Source organism: Scyliorhinus torazame, chromosome 15 (genome assembly GCF_047496885.1).
Source record: "Scyliorhinus torazame isolate Kashiwa2021f chromosome 15, sScyTor2.1, whole genome shotgun sequence".
NCBI lineage: Eukaryota > Metazoa > Chordata > Chondrichthyes > Carcharhiniformes > Scyliorhinidae > Scyliorhinus > Scyliorhinus torazame.
The window spans coordinates 105954503-105973389 of NC_092721.1; the positions used below are offsets into that span (position 1 = coordinate 105954503).

At 47.2% G+C, this 18887-nt stretch overlaps 1 protein-coding gene across 1 annotated transcript in view; it reads right to left on the reverse strand.

Moving 5' to 3' along the window:
* Positions 1-282: 282 nt before the first annotated feature.
* Positions 283-18887, reverse strand: part of ddias (DNA damage-induced apoptosis suppressor) — a 45536-nt gene continuing 26931 nt past the window's right edge. Inside the window, exons 4-5 of the mRNA XM_072476547.1 lie at positions 14505-14622; positions 283-3173 (exon numbers count right to left, since the gene is read on the reverse strand). Of these exons, the coding sequence (XP_072332648.1) occupies positions 567-3173; positions 14505-14622 (2725 nt within the window). The 3' untranslated portion in view covers positions 283-566. The remainder of the gene's footprint in view (positions 3174-14504; positions 14623-18887) is intronic.

An 18887-nucleotide genomic window follows, 5' to 3' on the forward strand; every position in this document is an offset into this window, starting at 1 on the left:
CCCTACTATTTTGTTATGAGACTCTGGTTAAATTTTGTTGATATTGCTCCTGTGGAGGGGTCTGGGGTATGTTACAACATTAAAAGCACAATATAAATGCAACATGCTTTTAAAAAATGTAATTTACCAATCACAGGCCCAATCCCTAGCCATCAAGGGATTTTTTGCCTCTAACCAATAAACAACAAACAGTTTGGAAGGGAGAAAACATTAAAGAAGAAAGAAGCATTTTTTCTAAGGGTTCATGAACATTCCCTTTAAGACAGTACCAGCAAATGTTCGGATAGTTCAGATATTATTTTAATATAATGACACCATGGGGCAAATTTCCAAAGAAGGTTCTGCTTCGTTGTCATAAAGGTTTTTTCAGGGCTTTTGTAGCTCTTAAGCTGCAGAACATGAGAGAAATTCACCTCCTAACTCTGAATTACAAAAAATAGAAAGTGCCTTAAGCAATAACTCATTTTCTCCCTTGCTGAGAAGAAAAAACATCATAGTTCGCTTTTAGGTTTCCAGAAACCTTTCTTTCAAGTGGCTAGCACTCATCTTCAAAAATCTCTGGTTGTCTAAAATAGTTCTGGTGAGTAACAACTTGGTGCCTCATTCTTTACATAAAATGAATGAAAAGCAGCTGGGGTGCAGTCATTCACTTTTAAACTTTTCATAATCTGAATTTCACTAGAAACAAGGGACCCGGGTTTTTCTGTTTTGTTCGGAGGAACCTTTGTTGAGTTGAATACTTTTTGCTGTAATGATGGTTTGGTATGCTTTCCTGCAGGTGGCCTATTCATATATAGGTTGCCCCTGCACTGGTTGCTACTGTCATTCTCTTTGTTGCCCTCTGTTGTAGCCTTGGAATCAGCAGTTTCCATAGCAGCATTGGCATATGACACATGTGTAAATAGTTTAACACCTCGTGATTTGTTTATATTAAACGCACAAGATAAATGAGATGACATTATTCGAGTTTTGGTTGTCGAAGGTGGAATCCATTCATCAGAGTCACTCTCAGACTTGCTAATTATACTGTTGCTTAACAAAGAGGAATTTAATGACATAGAGGTTTGATTTTTCCCAGACGGCTGGTGAAGCATATTTTGGATTGGAAGCGTTTGCTGTTTAGGTTGACCATTTTGCCTTTGTCTGAAAGCAGCTGGCCTTATACTTGGCCTAACATAGGGTGCCATTTTAAGAGGTTTAGATTCTCTACCCCTGAAAAGTTTTAAACTTTGAAATCTTGAAACAGGTGTAGACTGAGAAAATGGGACAAAGTCCCGTGAGTCTGAAAAGTCATGTTCAGACAAGTTCAATGAATCATTCTCTGGAGAATTATTATTGTTTTTTTCCACAGCACCAGCAGCTCCATTTAAACAACACAGGGAAATATTAGATTGCTGCTCATTGAGCTTATAGTTAGTCTCATTGAGTGCCTTAGATGTAGACATTGGTTTAGATAAAATAGACATATTTGTTTTGAGACATATTGAAGGTTCCTCTTTATTACCTCCAGTATCATTGAAGAGATCTCCAGAGACATCGTAGCCTTGCTCAGTGGAATTGAAACTCATATTTTGGAATGAGATGTTTTGATAGAGATTAAAAGTAGGAGACAATCTACTTGCAGCTTTAATGTCACATGCATCTACATTGCATCCTTTAATGCATATTTGATTTTGAAACACATTGTGAATTTTGTCCTTCACTTTTAGAAGTTGGTTCGCAGATGGGAATAGAGTTTGAAAATCGAAATCACCCAGTAAACAAGACTCATTTGTAGTGTAAGAGGGATCTGTGAGTTTGTTAACTTCAGTAGCTTTACATGCAGACAGAAAGCTTGAATGTTCACCCATCTGCTTCTCCTCGACATTGTGCAGATTTGGTTCACACATCTGAGTACGTTTCGTACTGCAATTACCTGCATTTATTGGGCTTAGAAAGATACTGCAAATCTGCATAACTGCCTCCTGACTGGGAGTGTGCACATCACTGGTAACAGAGTCATCAACTGAGCGCAATGGTAATGCTGTTGCCAGGTGTACCTCCTTTCCTGTGGTATCATCACACTTGAAACCATCCATTACCTCATTTAAGAGACCCTGTGGATTGTTAGAATCATCACAATAATTTTTTCTAGTTCCAGTTAAATTGCAGTTCGTAGAATCTGTACATACATCCCTGATTCTGGAATTCTGCCGTCGGGTTCCATTGGGAAGGTAATCAGTTTTGAGTTTTTGCAAACCGCAGGAATGTACGGAATCACCAACAGCAGTCACACCAGTGAACAATGCAGCTTTTTCGTCACATCTTTGTTGATTTGCTTCCACCTTTGCTATAAATTCATCCAGACTTTCTGAAAAGACTAAGTCATCCCATAATGTAGCGTCACTGTCATCCATGCTGTCCTCGAGTAGACAATAAGATTTATCAGCAGGCTGGAACTCATCATGGTCTTTGCCATTAGTCGAGGAGTCCTCAGGCTTTTGCATGCAACATCTTTGCATATTGAAACGTGATTTGAAGCAGTCTTCCTGTAATTCATCAAAGCTGGTACTATAACATTGACCTGTACAGTCATTAGTAGACAACCTTTGTACTTTCAAACTTGATGGGAGTCTCACCATTGTATTTGTACCACAGCTATTGATATCACTTCCATTTTGAGAAACCGGAGTAGAAAAAGCTGACAAGATACTTTTATGATCTTTCCCATTTTGGCTTGCCTCCTCTACATGGTAAGGACGGCTGATGCTCCATTTTGAACGAACCCTGCTAGTTTCTGCTGTTGAAAACTCTTCAATAGTAATACAATCAACAGAGGATAAAGCAAGTGCAAAGTCCTGTAGCCAAGGATTTGATAATTGGTTCACATCATTCAACTGTGTGAAGGATTGAGTGTTACCAGACAACAAGCTTGTTAAGCTCTTGATCATGTTACTAGACTGGTTAACAGCAATAAAAGGACTATCAGATAGCAGTGATATGGGAGACAAACCTTGGATACTGCCTGAACCCAATAATTTCATGTAATAATTGAAAACGGTACATCCATAGACTGCAGTGTTTGGAACTGCAATCTGGCAGGCTACCAGGTGCTTTTTAAATTTATTCTTGTTAATGGTAGTCTGTAAGGGATTCGCAGATGATGACAGGATGCCAGGTAGAAATTCAGATGCCTGTGAATAAAAAAGAAAATCTGAAATGGTGCAAGTATAAGATTTGACGACAAATATAAAATCAGATTACATAAATCTGCAATCTTAAATATCATCTTAAATATCATCTAAATATTAAATTGCAGCTGAACGTTTACAGAACATTGCAAACTGACCACATTCCCTCCATAAACCTTGAAATACTTTAAATATCTTTTGTAACTACAAAAATATATTCCAGAACAAAAGTCAGCCACTTCTCATATTCATTTAAAAAGAAAGGTATTTTATTCCAAACATGTTCAACATAGTAACACAACCTTAACATCCAACAGAGTATAAGGTTTGTACTTAATTTCCCCATTTTCCCCCCCCACCCTCGCGACAAACAGCTCCTCAAATAAAGTCATGAAGGGCCACCACCATACCTCAAAGCCCTCCTCCGACCCCCTTAGGCAAATTTGATTTTCTCCAACCTGAGAAACTCAAGTCCCCCAGCCATGGCGACCCCTGGTGGTGTAGTCAACCTCTAATTCAAAAGTATCCGTCACTAGGCAGTGAGAAGCGAAGGCCATGACATCGGCCCCCTTCCCCAAGCAACTCCAGCACTTCAGACACCCCAACGATTTTCACAACAGGGTCCGGTTTCATCTCAAACCCTACAATCCTCGATAAGTTCCTAAACACCGCCTCCCAAAAGTTCTCCAACTCCTCACACCCAAATCATATGGGCATGATTTGCCGGCCTCCTCCCATATCTCTTACACCGTTCACTACCTCCAAGAAAAACCCACTCATCTGGGCCAGAGTCATTAAAAAATTTTTTTTTTTTAAAGAGTACCCAATTATTTTCCCCCCCAATTAAGTGGCAATTTAGCCAATTTGCCTAGCCTGCACATCTTTGGGTTGTGGGGGTGAGACCCACGCAGACGAGGAGAATGTGCAAACTCCACACGGACAGTGACCCGGGGCCGGGATCGAACCCGGGTCCTCAGCTGCATGAGGCAGCAGTGCTAACCACTGAGCCACCGTGCCACCCCTAACTGGGCCAGAGTCATGTGGACTCTATGCACCACCTTAAATTGTATAAGATTCATCCTTGCAAAGGAGGAGGTTCATTCGGCACATTACTTTGCACCAAAGCCCACATCTCAACTCCCCAACTCCTCTTCCCACTTCTGCTTGATCCTTTTCACGAAGGTCATGCCCTGCTCTCCCAACCACCTATATATGTCCCCAATCCTACAATCCTCACCTTCATCCAGGAGCAATATTTTCTCCAAAAGCGTACATTCCGGTACCCGAGGGAATAAAGGCAACTCCTTGCGCACAAAATTCCACACCTACCAGTATCTGATAGCTCAAATGTCTCCCGCAGTTACTCTAGCTTAGCAAACGTGCCCTCCACAAACATGTCCCTGACCCACACTAGCTCTTCCTCCCTCCATCCCTCCTCATTCTCTTTCCCCCCCCCTCACAAACATATTATGGATGACTCCCCACCGCACTGCTCGTGTACTTCCTCAGGGCGATCGGCATTGGGGCCATCACAAGGACCCTCAGGCAGGCTCATCCCCTTCCAGGACTCCTCCTCGAACTCATTTATCCTCTCTGCCAATCCGACCACACTCCCCAACTTCCATTTCACCCAAAGGATTTCCCTCGATGCCGCCCGTTGTCGCACAACTGGTGGGCCAACATGCGGCTCAGCTTCTCCCCATACTATCACTGCATCTCCTGCACCTGACCCAACTCCCTTCCCATGTGAACCGGTCAAACTGTCCTTGCAGCCTCCAGCAACTCCTTCGTGTGGGCCACAGAATACCTCCTATCCACCTCAACTATCTCGTCCAACAATCACCGCTTCTCCTCTCTTCCCATCCTATGCTTGTGGGCCTTGAACAAATAAGTTCCCCCCAGACCAGCGCTTTCAAAGTCTCCCAAAACATTGCTGCTGGTACCTTCCCATTCTGATTGAACAAAATTCCCAATCGCCACCGCCACCTTCCCACAGCACTCCTCGTCAGCCAAAAGCCCCGAATCCAACCTCCACCCCGGCCTCGGTGCTTGACCCAAACAAAGTCTCACGTCTGGATAGTGCAGAGCGAGGTTAGAAATCACTATTCCCGCATACTCCATCCCTTCCACCCCCATCGGCACTGCTCGGCTCACCACAAAAAAGTCAATCCGGGAATATACCCTATACAGATGCGAGAAGGAGTACTCTGTCTCTCCTGGGTGTCTAAACTCCCACAAATCCGCCACCCCCATCCTCTCCATAAACCCATTGAGCTCTCATGCCATTCTCGAACTGCACATCGGCTTAGGGCTCGATGTATCCACCCTCGGCTCCAGTACACACTTAACCCCCTCCCTCCAATAATCAGCTGGTGAGAGTCCAAGTCTGGGATCGCTCCAATGAATTCAGTGTCATCCCAATTCGGCGCATACACATTCACCAATACCACTGGAATCCCCGCTAGCAGCCCACTAACTATCATAAACCTCCCCCCTGGGCCCCACAACTCCCTAGCCACTGTAAACACCATTTTCTTATTCAGCAGTACGGCAGCCCCCCTAGACTTCGAGTCAAACCCGAGTGGAACAGTTTCCTCACCCATCCCTTTCTCAGCCTCATCTGATCTTTCACCCGAAGATGCATCTCCTGCAGAAACTCACCTCTGCTCTCAAACCTTTCAAGTGCGTGAACACCCGAGATCGCTTAACCGGCCCATTTAGCTCACGGATATTTCATGTCATGATTCTCACCGGAGGCTTCCACCTCCCCTCCCCCCTAGAATCTGCCATCAGCATCCTAAGGCTCCACCCCACTCTAAATCATGCCCACTCAAGATGGCCCGCCCGCCCCACATATCTGCCACATCACCTTGCCTCCCCCTTTTCCAAACCCCTCCCCCACCCATCTCTCCCAACTGCCAACACCCCGACCCATATTGGCTACCAACGCAGCCAGCCACCCCCCCCCCCAATTCACAAGCATTTCTTGCTAGCGTGGCGACTCCCACCCGAAGACCCTAACCCCAACGTCACCCCCACCCGCCACTGCTTCTCTCCAGTCCTCTTCCTCGGCCCCACCCCCCAGTACCCCACACTTAACCCAATGCAAGAAACATCACCACAAAATGGCTCCTATACAGAACATTCTGGAACAGCCCCACACCAACACCTCAAGCACTGTACAGAGCATAACAGAGTGCGATACACTTAAACGTTATATCCCCTGCACTGAAGGGCCCCTCTCTGAAAAAAAGCAGCAATTTAACTTCAATAAAAAAAAGAACAAAAAAAAAAGAGGGGTGCAACAACCTTTCTCAATCGTGTAATTGATAATATGGAAAGATGTGTCATTTGAAACATGGAAGTCTGGCAATATCTGGTCTGAGAGAAACATGAGGATACAGGGAAAGATCCCACAAAGGGTTAACAGCAGCTGCCAGGGAAGGATTGTAAAACGCAGATAGCCTTGGTAAAGCAGGCTTAGCAAAGACAAACAGGATTTTGAATGAAGCCAAAAACAATGGCTCACACCTTCATTGAAAGTAACTATCTTAGTAAGGATCTGGAAAAGAATGGATGAGGTTCAGTTGAATTTGGTGATAATTCTAGGTTGAAAATTTGCTAATACCAGGTTTATCAGTCTACGAGAAACATAATTCAAAGCCAAAATCAAAGTCAAAATTGAGCTGAGGACACAATTGGAAAATAAAACTATCGAAATGACAGGAATTAAAAGTAATACCTCTTGAAGTCAAAGCATTTTGAACATCACAAAGGAAACAATGTAATCAGATCTATGAGATGAAGTCATGTCAAAATGAATACTTAGTTGGATTAAAAGGTTTCGATCAAAGATACTTTTTACAATCAAAGAAAATAAGAGTTACTTTACAATAACATCATAAAAACTTAACTGTTAGAAAGCGAATATAAACCAAGAGACCAGGGCAGGAAGAACCAGAACGAGAACCAGAGCTCAGAGGGCGAGAGAGAAGCAGAGAAGGAACAAGCAGCTAGAGTCAGATTACAGTCAGCTCGGTCATGGGAAAGAGACAGGGCAGAGCAGCCGAGCTAAAATAGCTGATACATCTAAGGAAGACAAGAATTTAAAGAATAGGCAGATTTAGCTCAGAATCAGATCAGAGATAGCTCTCATAGCTCGGTACAATGGAAAGATAGGACACAGCAACCGAGCTAATCAGCGAATACATCTAAAGAAGACCAGACTTTAAAGAAGATTGATTGTCAAGTTGGGCCTGAAGGTCCTTTCAACCAACCAGAAGGATCCAGAAGCAAGATCTTTTTACTTTTCTGTAAAGACAGTGATTGCATCTTTTAGAAAAAGAGAAAAAAATATATATAACAAAATAACTTAAAAGTTTTAACCTGAAACAGTGGTTATTAGCCTACTTTACTTACTTAGCAACGCAGGACCCAGGATATCAATGCTACTGAAGGGTAAGTAGATGAAATTGTCGGTGAAGGTATGGGTTATACTGGGGGATAACTTGAAAATATAGTTTGACCTGAATAGCACCCACTGAAGCTTGCGTCGGAGTCGGGGAGTGAGAATCCCTGATCACCATTTAGAATGTCGGCTCTTTTTGGTATAGGGGGAATTCTAAGAATAGTGGTGAGTTTTCAAAAACAATCGGCTTCCAAAAACATGCAACAAAATTTAACAGAGACAGAACTTCCACCCACGTTCCTCTTTCAGCCCTCCCCCAACTTATGTTTTTTACTAAAGTCATTTGCCCCTGCCGGTGTCTCAAAGTAATATTTCCAGCCCTTGAAAGTGACCCAAAGTTTGGCCGGGTACAACACCCCAAACCGAATCTGGCGCTGGTACAACAGTATCCTGGCCTTGTTGAACTCCTCTGCACCAATGTCCTGATAAATCCAAATTCAGTTCCTTCCCAATCGTAGTCCCGCTGCGCCTTGGCTCACCTCAGGATATTTTCTTTGTTCTGGAACATCCTGGAACTTGTGCATATGCACAATCACCACCAGTGGCGGCTCCCCCGCTCTTGGCTTCTGCCACAGGGAACCACAGGTTTAACCTCTGGGGCCTTGTCGAGCACCTTCTTGTCCACCAACCTGGCCCACACCCTTGCGACGTAGCTCGTGCACTCGTTTCCCCAACTCACTTCAGTAGGCCCTCAATCCGAAGATTTTGCCGCCTGGGACCTGTTTTCCTGGTCCTTCACCTTTGCTCACGGCATCTTGCACACGTCCCCCAGGACTGCCATCTCTGCTTCTAGTGACAGAGTCCGGTCACCCTGGTCAAACACAACCTTCTCCACCTCTTGGATTGTTGCCCTCTGCACCCCCAAGCTCTTCTCCACCTGTTCCAGTCGCACAAGGAGGTGCTGCTGCCCCCTTAATCGCCATCGACCAGTCGCTCGACATTTTTCTACGCTGCTGCCGAAATTCGTCCTTAATGAAGCTTATCAACTGCTCCATTGGCATCTTTCCAGGCGACACGACCCTTCCCCCTCCGCTATTTTTCCAATTAAATCTGCACCACGAGTCTCCTCCATCTCTTAAGCCAGGACTCAGTGTTTTCTGTTGAGTTTGATAATCCACAGACATGCCCATCCCAGAGAGAATTGATCCCCCTCCACTCTCCGCACAACCTTTCCGCCAAAATTCCCCGACGGTCGGGTAAAAGGGACCAAACCCATTGCCTTCAAGCAGGAGCCACCCTGTGTGCGACCACTCATTCCATGGGTACCACAGAAAGTCCACTTCTTACATTCATATTCCTTTCAAAAACCAATGTAAATTTGATTGGCTCTAAAAAAAACTGGACCTGCAAATTTCACCTAAAGTATAGGTGATTAACCTCACTAAAAGAGGGCAAGCTACCTTCATTCCAATGTTATCGTAATTGTTCAGCTTTTATGTAAATGTAGTGCTGGCTCACTGTATATCGACAAGAGAGCTGGACTGCTTCCTGGCTGAGGTTGACATTGCATCATACGCAAGGGAGGTAGCAAGTAGTACAAGTCATAAGAACATAAGAACCAGGAGCAGGATTAGGCAATGCAGCCCCTCGAGCCTGCTCTGCCATTCAACACGATCATGGCTGATCTCATCTCGGCCTCAACTCCACTTTCCTGCCTGTTCTCCATAACTCTTCAACCCATTACTAATTAAAAATCTGTCCATCTCCTCAATGTCCCGGCATCCAGGGTAGTGAATTGCATAGATTCACGACCCTTTAAGTGAAATAATCTCTCCTTATATCTGGTTTAAATCTGCTATCCCTCATCCTAAAACTATGACCTCTAATTCTAGATTGCCCCACAAGAGGAACATCTGCTCTACATCTACTTTGTCAATACCTTTTATCATCTTGTATATTGTGTGGTAGTATGCATTAGGGGTCATGTGGGACTGTGAAGCCGTGATGTCATTGGCTGACAGATCCCGGGTCCTGGTTGGCTGTTGACCTCTAGCTCCGCCCTGAAGGCGGAGTATAAGAACCTGGAGTTCTCCCCCGCAGGCCAGTCAGCTACTGAACTGCGGGGAACAAGTCACGCTTAATAAAGCCTCATCGACTTCATCTCTATTCGTCTCTCGTGAGTCTTTGTGCGCTACAATTTATTAAGCGTGCTTAAAAGAACTATGGAGCTCAGGATCATCCCGGAATGCCTGAGGATCAGCCCCAACGCAGTGAACTCAGCAGCAGTTTTCAAACACTGGCAGACTTGTTTCGAGGCCTACCTCAGAACGGCCCCCGGCCGGGTCACAGAAGACCAGAAACTACAGGTCCTGCACTCGAGGATAAGCCCGGAAATTTTCCCTCTCATCGAAGACGCAGAGGATTACCAGACAGCGTTCGCAGCACTAAAAAGCATCTATGTTCGCCCAGTGAACCAGATCTACGCACGCTACCAACTCGCAACGAGACGGCAAAGTCCCGGAGAATCGATAGATGATTTCTACGCCGCGCTACTAATTTTGGGACGGGCCTGCAGCTGCCCGCCGGTAAACGCGATGGAACACACGGACATGTTGATGCGTGATGCATTTGTGGCTGATATGAACTCTTCCCAAATCCGCCAAAGACTTTTAGAAAAAGAGTCGCTAGGACTCTCAGAGGCACGGGCCCTTGCAGCCTCACTAGATGTGGCCGCGCGAAACGCCCGCGCCTACGGCCCCGACCGTGTGGCAGCCCCTTGGGCTCCGTGGACTCCCGTCGCGACAAACCCCCCCCCCCTCCCCCCCACCCCACAGGCTTGCGCGGTTCAGACGCCAAGTCGTCCCGGGGGAGCCCGCTGCTATTTCTGCGGCCAGGCGAAACACCCCCGGCAGCGCTGCCCGGCCCGCGCAGCGACTTGTAAGAGCTGCGGGAAAAAGGGCCATTTCGCGGCTGTGTGCCGGTCCCGGGAGGTCGCCGCGGTTCCCGGCGAACAAGGATTCCTGCGCGCTTCTAACACTCCCCAACCCCCCCAGCGCCCCATGTACGACCCGCAGGCGCAACCAGTTTGGGTCCCGGCCACCGCTGTCCAGCGCCCCATGTACGACCCGCAGGCGCAACCAGTTTGGGTCCCGACTACCGCTGTCCCCGGAGAACAAGGCGATCTGCGCGTTTCTGATGCTCCCCAACCCCCCCAGCGCCCCATGTGCGACCCGCAGGCGCCGCCATTTTGGGTCCCGGCCACCACGAGGGGAGGAGGGGCGCCGCCATCTTGGGATCCCCCAGACCTGTGCGACGCATGGGGACGGCCATTTTGTCCACCCCCGCCGCCATCTTGTGACCCCCCAGCCATGTGCGATGCATGGGGGCGGCCATTTTGTTCACCCCCGCCGCCATCTTGGACGGCAACAACGGACCCCAGTGTCGACGGCTCCACGGGGTTCGAGGAAGAAGCTCAAACACTACGATCACGTCTGGCCTCAATGACGCTGGACCAAGCACGGCCCCGGACGCTCCAGGCGACGACAACAACGGTGCTGATAAACGGGCACGAGACACCATGCCTGGTCGACTCCGGGAGCACGGAAAGCTTCATCCACCCCGACACAGTAAGACGCTGTTTTTTGACCATCCGTTCCAGTGCGCAAAAGATTTCCCTAGCTGCAGGATCCCACTCCGTACAGATTAAAGGCTTCTGCATAATGACCCTAACGGTGCAAGGGAGGGAGTTTAAAAACTACAGGCTCTACGTCCTTCCCCAACTCTGCGCGCCCACATTACTGGGATTAGATTTCCAGTGCAACCTGCAGAGCCTAACGTTTCAATTCGGCGGCCCAATACCCCCACTCACTATCTGCGGCCTCGCAACCCTCAAGGTTGAGCCCCCATCCTTGTTTGCAAACCTCACCCCGGATTGCAAACCCGTCGCCAGTAGGAGCAGACGGTACAGCGCCCAGGACCGGACATTCATTCGGTCCGAAATCCAGCGGCTACTGAAGGAAGGCATAATCCAGGCCAGCAACAGTCCCTGGAGAGCACAGGTGGTAGTAGTAAAGACAGGGGAGAAGCAAAGGATGGTCATAGAATATAGCCAGACCATCAACAGGTACACACAACTAGATGCGTACCCTCTCCCCCGCATATCCGACATGGTCAATCGGATTGCCCAATATAAGGTCTTCTCCACCGTGGACCTCAAGTCCGCCTACCATCAGTTCCCCATCCGCCCAAGTGACCGCAAGTACACAGCCTTCGAGGCAGATGGGCGATTATACCACTTCCTAAGGGTCCCATTTGGCGTCACAAACGGGGTCTCGGTCTTCCAACGAGAGATGGACCGAATGGTTGATCAACACGGGTTGCAGGCCACGTTCCCGTACCTCGACAACGTGACCATCTGCGGCCACGATCAGCAGGACCACGACGCCAACCTCCAAAAATTCCTCCAGACCGCTAAAGCCTTGAACCTCACATACAATGAGGACAAGTGCGTGTTTAACACAAACCGGCTAGCCATCTTGGGATATGTAGTGCGCAATGGGATAATAGGCCCCGACCCCGAACGCATGCGCCCCCTCATGGAATTTCCCCTCCCGCACTGCTCAAAAGCCCTAAAACGCTGCCTGGGTTTTTTTTCATATTACGCCCAGTGGGTCCCCCAGTACGCAGACAAGGCCCGCCCCCTAATACAGACCACGACCTTCCCCCTGTCGACAGAGGCTTGCCAGGCCTTCAGCCGCATCAAAGCGGATATCGCAAAGGCCACGATGCGCGCCATCGACGAGTCCCTCCCCTTCCAGGTCGAGAGCGACGCCTCCGATGTAGCTCTAGCGGCCACCCTTAACCAAGCGGGCAGGCCCGTGGCCTTTTTCCCCCGAACCCTCCACGCTTCAGAAATCCGCCACTCCTCAGTGGAAAAGGAAGCCCAAGCCATAGTGGAAGCTGTGCGACATTGGAGGCATTACCTGGCCGGCAGGAGATTCACTCTCCTCACGGACCAACGGTCGGTAGCCTTCATGTTCGATAATGCACAGCGGGGCAAAATTAAGAACGACAAGATCTTAAGGTGGAGGATCGAGCTCTCCACCTTCAACTATGAGATCATGTATCGTCCCGGAAAGCTGAATGAGCCGTCCGACGCCCTATCCCGCGGCACATGTGCCAACGCACAAATTAACCGCCTCCAAACCCTCCACGAGGACCTCTGCCACCCGGGGGTCACTCGGTTCTACCACTTTATAAAGTCCCGCAACCTCCCCTACTCTGTGGAGGAGGTCCGTACAGTCACAAGGAGCTGCCACATCTGCGCAGAGTGCAAACCGCACTTTTTCAGGTCGGATGGTGCGCACCTGATCAAGGCTTCCCGTCCCTTTGAACGCCTTGGTCTGGATTTCAAAGGGCCCCTCCCCTCCACCGACCGCAACATATACTTCCTGAACGTGGTGGACGAGTACTCCCGTTTCCCCTTCGCCATCCCCTGCCCTGACATGACAGCGGCCACAGTCTTTAAAGCCCTTAACACCATATTCACACTGTCCGGTTGCCCCGCATACGTCCACAGCGACAGGGGGTCCTCCTTTATGAGTGACGAGCTGCGCCAGTTCCTGCTCAGCAACGGTATAGCCTCGAGCAGGACGACCAGCTACAACCCCCGGGGGAACGGGCAAGTAGAGAGGGAGAACGGCACGGTCTGGAAGACCGCCCTACTGGCCCTACGGTCCAGGGACCTCCCAGTTTCACGGTGGCAGGAGGTCCTCCCGGACGCTCTCCACTCCATCCGGTCGCTACTGTGTACTAGCACTAACCAAACGCCTCATGAGCGCCTCCTTGTCTTCCCCAGGAAGTCCTCCTCTGGAACGTCGCTGCCGACCTGGCTGGCGGTCCCAGGACCCATCCTGCTCCGAAAACATGTGCGGGCGCACAAGTCGGACCCGTTGGTCGAGAGGTTTCGCCTCCTCCACGCGAACCCGCAGTACGCTTACGTGGAGTACCCCGACGGCCGACAGGACACGGTCTCCCTGCGAGATCTGGCGCCCGCCGGCAACACACACACCCCCCCGACACCAATCACCCCCTCCCTGCCACCGGCGCACCCCGCGAGCGCCCCCTTCCCGGGGGGATCGGTCCTCCTCCCAGGTCCGACCAGAAGTGAAGCAGAAGCAGAAACCGTAAGGCTCCCGGAGACGACAACACGGGAACAAGCATCACCACCGGGGCCGAGGCGATCGACGAGGATGACCAGACCGCCCGACCGACTTGTGGCATCAATGTAACACTACTATATTGTGGACTGTAACGAGAACGTTTTCCTTTTCCCCCTTTTACTGTAAATAGTTCAAAACAAAAAAAAACCTCTCTACATGCAAAAGTTTTCCTCCCAGGACCAGCCTTGTAAACCCTTACCACCATACGAAGCACCACCCCGCCGGGTTCATTTTTAACAAGGGGTGAATGTGGTAGTATGCATTAGGGGTCATGTGGGACTGTGAAGCTGTGATGTCATTGGCTGACAGATCCCGGGTCCTGGTTGGCTGTTGACCTCTAGCTCCGCCCTGAAGGCGGAGTATAAGAACCTGGAGTTCTCCCCCGCAGGCCAGTCAGCTACTGAACTGCGGGGAACAAGTCACGCTTAATAAAGCCTCATCGACTTCATCTCTATTCGTCTCTCGTAAGTCTTTGTGCGCTACAATTGTCATTGTTCTGCTGAGCTAGATTCAATTGCCTCGAGGGACTTCCAGATTTTTCCTCCTGTTAATTAGCCTTGGATTTTTGACATTACCTGGGTTAAGCACTACTATTATTAATCACTATGAAATTATTGGCAGAAATAACCAAAGGTATGAAACTGTTTTGGCTCACAATTTATAATGAAGAAGCCCATTCCCTGTAGGAAAAACTGCAAAATTTACCTTCAATCCGAAGATAAAGCTTCTTCCAATAAAGCAGTGTTCCACAGCCTGGATGAGAAAATCCTGAACCTTCTCTCCCTCTGACTTTTGCAATTTCTTCTTCAAATCTTCACAGTACCTATTTCAAATTGAAGATGCTGCATGATTAGGAGGAAGGAGCGTAGATTATCATAGAATTTACAGTACAGAAGGAGGCCATTCAGCCCATCGAGTCTGCACCGGCTCTTGGGAAGAGCACCCCACCCAAGGTCAACACTTCCACCCTATCCCCATAACCCAGTAACCCCACCCAACACTAAGGGCAATTTTGGACACTAAGGGCAATTTATCATGGCCAATCCACCTAACCTGCACATCTTTGGACTGTGGGAGGAAACCAGAGCACCCGGAGGAAACCCACGCACACACGGGGAGGATGTGCAGACTTCGCACAGACAGTGACCCAAGCCGGGAATCAAACCTGGGGCCCTGGAGCTGTGAAGCAATTGTGCTATCCACAATGCTACCGTGCTGCCGTGGTAGAGGATGACTATAACCTAATTAGTGACATCAAAGCTACACATAGAAAATCATGTTGAGGGGTTAGGGCTTTTACCAGAGTGCCACAATGATTAAAACCATTACATATGCAAATGTGCACAACATGAAGTTAGACATGTTCCAGAAAACACAATGTATATCACAGATTACAAACACAAACTTCAGAGGGTGTAATAATCTATAAGAATTAGATTTACAATAGTTGAGACAAACCTGTACATCCCAAAAATTATTATAAAATCTACCTGGATTTGATGGTTTGAATAATAAGGAGGGGCTTGATAGACTGGGACTTTTTTCCCTGGAGCATAGGAGGCTTAGGGATGATCTTATAGAGGTCTATAAAATAATGAGGGGCTCAGATAAGGTAGATAGTCAACATCTTTTTCCAAAGGTAGGGGAGTCTGAAACTAGACGGCATAGCTTTAACGTGAGAGGGGAGAGATGCAAAAGGGTCTAGAGGGGTCGTTTTTTCCACAAGAGGATGGTGAGTGTCTGGAACAAGCTGCCTTAAAAACATCCAGCGAAGTAGACTCAACTGCTTCACTGGGCAGGAGATTCCACAGATTTACAACCTTTTGGGCGAAGAAGTTCCCCCTCAACTCAGTCCTAAATCTGCTCCCCCTTATTTTGAGGCTATGCCCCCTAGTTCTAATTTCACCCGCCAATAGAAACAACCTCACTGCTTCTATCTTACTATTCCCTTCACAAATGTATATGTTTCTATCAGATCCCCCCTCATTCTTCTAAATTTCAATGAGTACAGTCCCAGTCTACTCAGTCTCTCCTCATAAGCCAATTCTCAAACTCCAGAATCAACTTAATGAATCTTCTCTGCGCTCCCTCCAGTGCCAGTACACCCTTTCTCAAGGAAGGAGACCAAAACTGTACACAATACTCTAGGTGTGGCCTCACCAGCATCCTATATAGCTGGAACATAACATCCCTGTTTGTAAACTCCATCCCTCTAGCAATGAAGGACAAAATTCCATTTGCCTGCTTAATTACTTGCTGCACCTCCAAACAAACTTTTTGTGTTTCATGCACAAGGACACCCAGGTCCCTCTGCACGGCAACATGCTGCAATTTTTTAATCATTTAAATAATAGTCTATTTTGCTGTTATTCCTGCCAAAATGGATGACCTCACAATTGGCAACATTGTACTCCCTCTGCTACTCTTGCCCACTCACTTAATCTATCTATATCCCTCTGCAGACTTTGTGTCCTCTGCACACTTTATTCTACAACTCATTTTAGTGTAATCTGGGCAGCTCGGTGGCACAGTGGTTAGCACTGCTGCCTCACGGCGCCGAGATCCCAGGTTCGATCCCAGCTCTGGGTCACTGTCCGTGTGGAGTTTGCACATTCCCCCCGTGTTTGCGTGGGTTTCCCCCCCACAACCCAAAGATGTGCAGGTTAGGTGGAGTGGCCATGCAAAATTGTCCTTTAATCGGAAAAAAAATGAATTGGGTACTCTAAAATTATTATTTTTAAAATTATTTTTAGTGTAATCTGTGAACTTTGACAGATTACACTTGGTTCCCAACTCCAAATCATCTATGTAAATTGTAAAGAATTGTGTTCCCAAAACTGATCCCTGAGGCACACCACTAGCCACTGATCGCCAACCATAAAAACACCCATTTATCCCCAATCTTTGCTTTCTGTTAGTTAACCAATCCTCTATCCACGCTAATACATTACCCGTGATGCTGTGCACCCTTATCTTATGCAACAGTCTTTTGTGTGGCACCTTGTCGAGTGCCTTCTGGAAATGCAGATACACCACATCCCTGTTGTCCATCGGTTCCCTGTTGTCCACCGCATTCGTAATGTCCTCAAAGAATTCTAATAAACTAGTTAAACATGACCTGCCTTTCATGAACCCATGCTGCCCAATGGGACAATTTCTATCCAGATGTCTTGCTATTTCTTCCTTGATGATAGATTCAAGCATTTCCCCCACTATAGAAGATAAGCTAACCAGCCTATAGTCTACCTCCTTTTTTAAACAGTGGAGTCACATTTGATGTTTTCCAATTGGCCAGGATCGCCCCAGAGATCAGTGAATTTTGGTAAATTACCATGAGTGCATTTTCTATTTCCCCTGCCATCTCTTTTAGTACCCTGGGATGCATTTCATCAGGGCCAGGAGACTGGTCTACCTTTAACCCCATGAGCTTGCCCAATACTACCTCCTTTGTGATAATGATTGTTTTTAGATCGTCACCTGCCATAGCCTCGTTGTCATCAATTATTGGCAATTTATTTGTGTCTTCCACTGTGAAGACCGACACAAAATACTGTTCAATGCTTCGGCCATTTCCTCATTTCCCTTGCCCATCCTCTAAAGGACCAAAGTTTACCTTAGTCTCTCTTTTTCTTTTTATATATTTGTAGAAACTTTTGCTGTGTTTTTAAATTCTGAGCTCTCATAAGCTATCTTACGTTTCTTTATCGCTTTTTTCATGGCTTTCTGTTAACATTTAAAGATTTCCCAATCCTCTAGTTTCCCACTAATCTTTGCCACTTTGTATGCATTTTCTTTCATTTTGTTACCCTCCTTTATTTCTTTAGATATCCATGGCTAATTAGCCCTTTTCCTAGTCCTTCCTCTTTAGATATCTATGGCTAATTAACCCTTTTCCTAATCCTTCCTCTTCACTGGTATGCAACTTTTTCTGAGCAATGTGAAAAATCGCTTTAAAAATTCCTCCACTGTTCCTCAATTGTCCCACCATAAAGCCTTTGCTCCCAGTCTACCTTCGCCAACTCCTCCCTCACCCCATTGTAGACTCCTTTGTTTAAGTTCAAAACACTGGTATTGGATTTTACTTTCTCACCCTCCATCTGTATTTTAAATACAACCATACTGTGATCGCTCCTTCCGAGAGGATTCCTAACTACGAGGTCATTAATTATTCTTGTCTCATTACACAGGACCAGATCTAGGATAGCTTGCTCCCTCGTAGGTTCCATTACATACTGTTCGAGGAAACTTTCACGGATATATTCTGTGAACTTCTCCTCAAGGCTGGTTGACCAATTGACATGTAGATTAATATGCCCCATAACAACTGCCATACCATTTTTACATGCATCAGTTATTTATTTGTTTATTGCCCGCCCAACGATGATGTTGCACGGTAGCACAGTGGTTAGCACTGCTGCTCCACAGCGCCAGGGACCCGGGTTCGATTCCCGGCTTGGGTCACTGTCTGCACGTCCTTCCCGTGTGTGCGTGGGTTTCTTCCTACAAGTTTTAAAGACATGCTGTTAGGTGAATTGGACATACTGAATTCTCCCTCAGTGTACCCGAACAGGCGCTGGAGTGTGGTGACTAGGGGATTTTCACAGTAACTTCATTGCGTTGTTAATGTAAGCCTACTTGTGACACTAATAAAGATTATTATTAGATTATTTTATTTGGTGACCTATAGACTACGCCTAACAGTGACCTTTTCAAAGAACAAAGAAAAGTACAGCCAAGGAATGGACCCTTGATCCCTCCAAGCCTGCTCCGACCATGCTGCCTGTCTAAACTAAAATCTTCTACACTTCCGGGATCCGTATCGTTGCTAACTTTTGGTTGGTTCAATTGGCTCTGTTTTGAGACCTTTGCTCTCGAGTCGCCAGGTATCTTTATGATACCGCCACGAGGTTCAGGTTCAAGTAATGATCAATAACTCAATACACCAATTAGTAAGATTCAAATCAAAACACATTTATTATACACAGTAATCGCTACTCATGCATAAATTCTACTCCTAAGCTACTTCTACAACTAACAGGCCTATACTTAGCTTCGGACTGGTCCACCAGGTCAGGGGAACAAATGGCC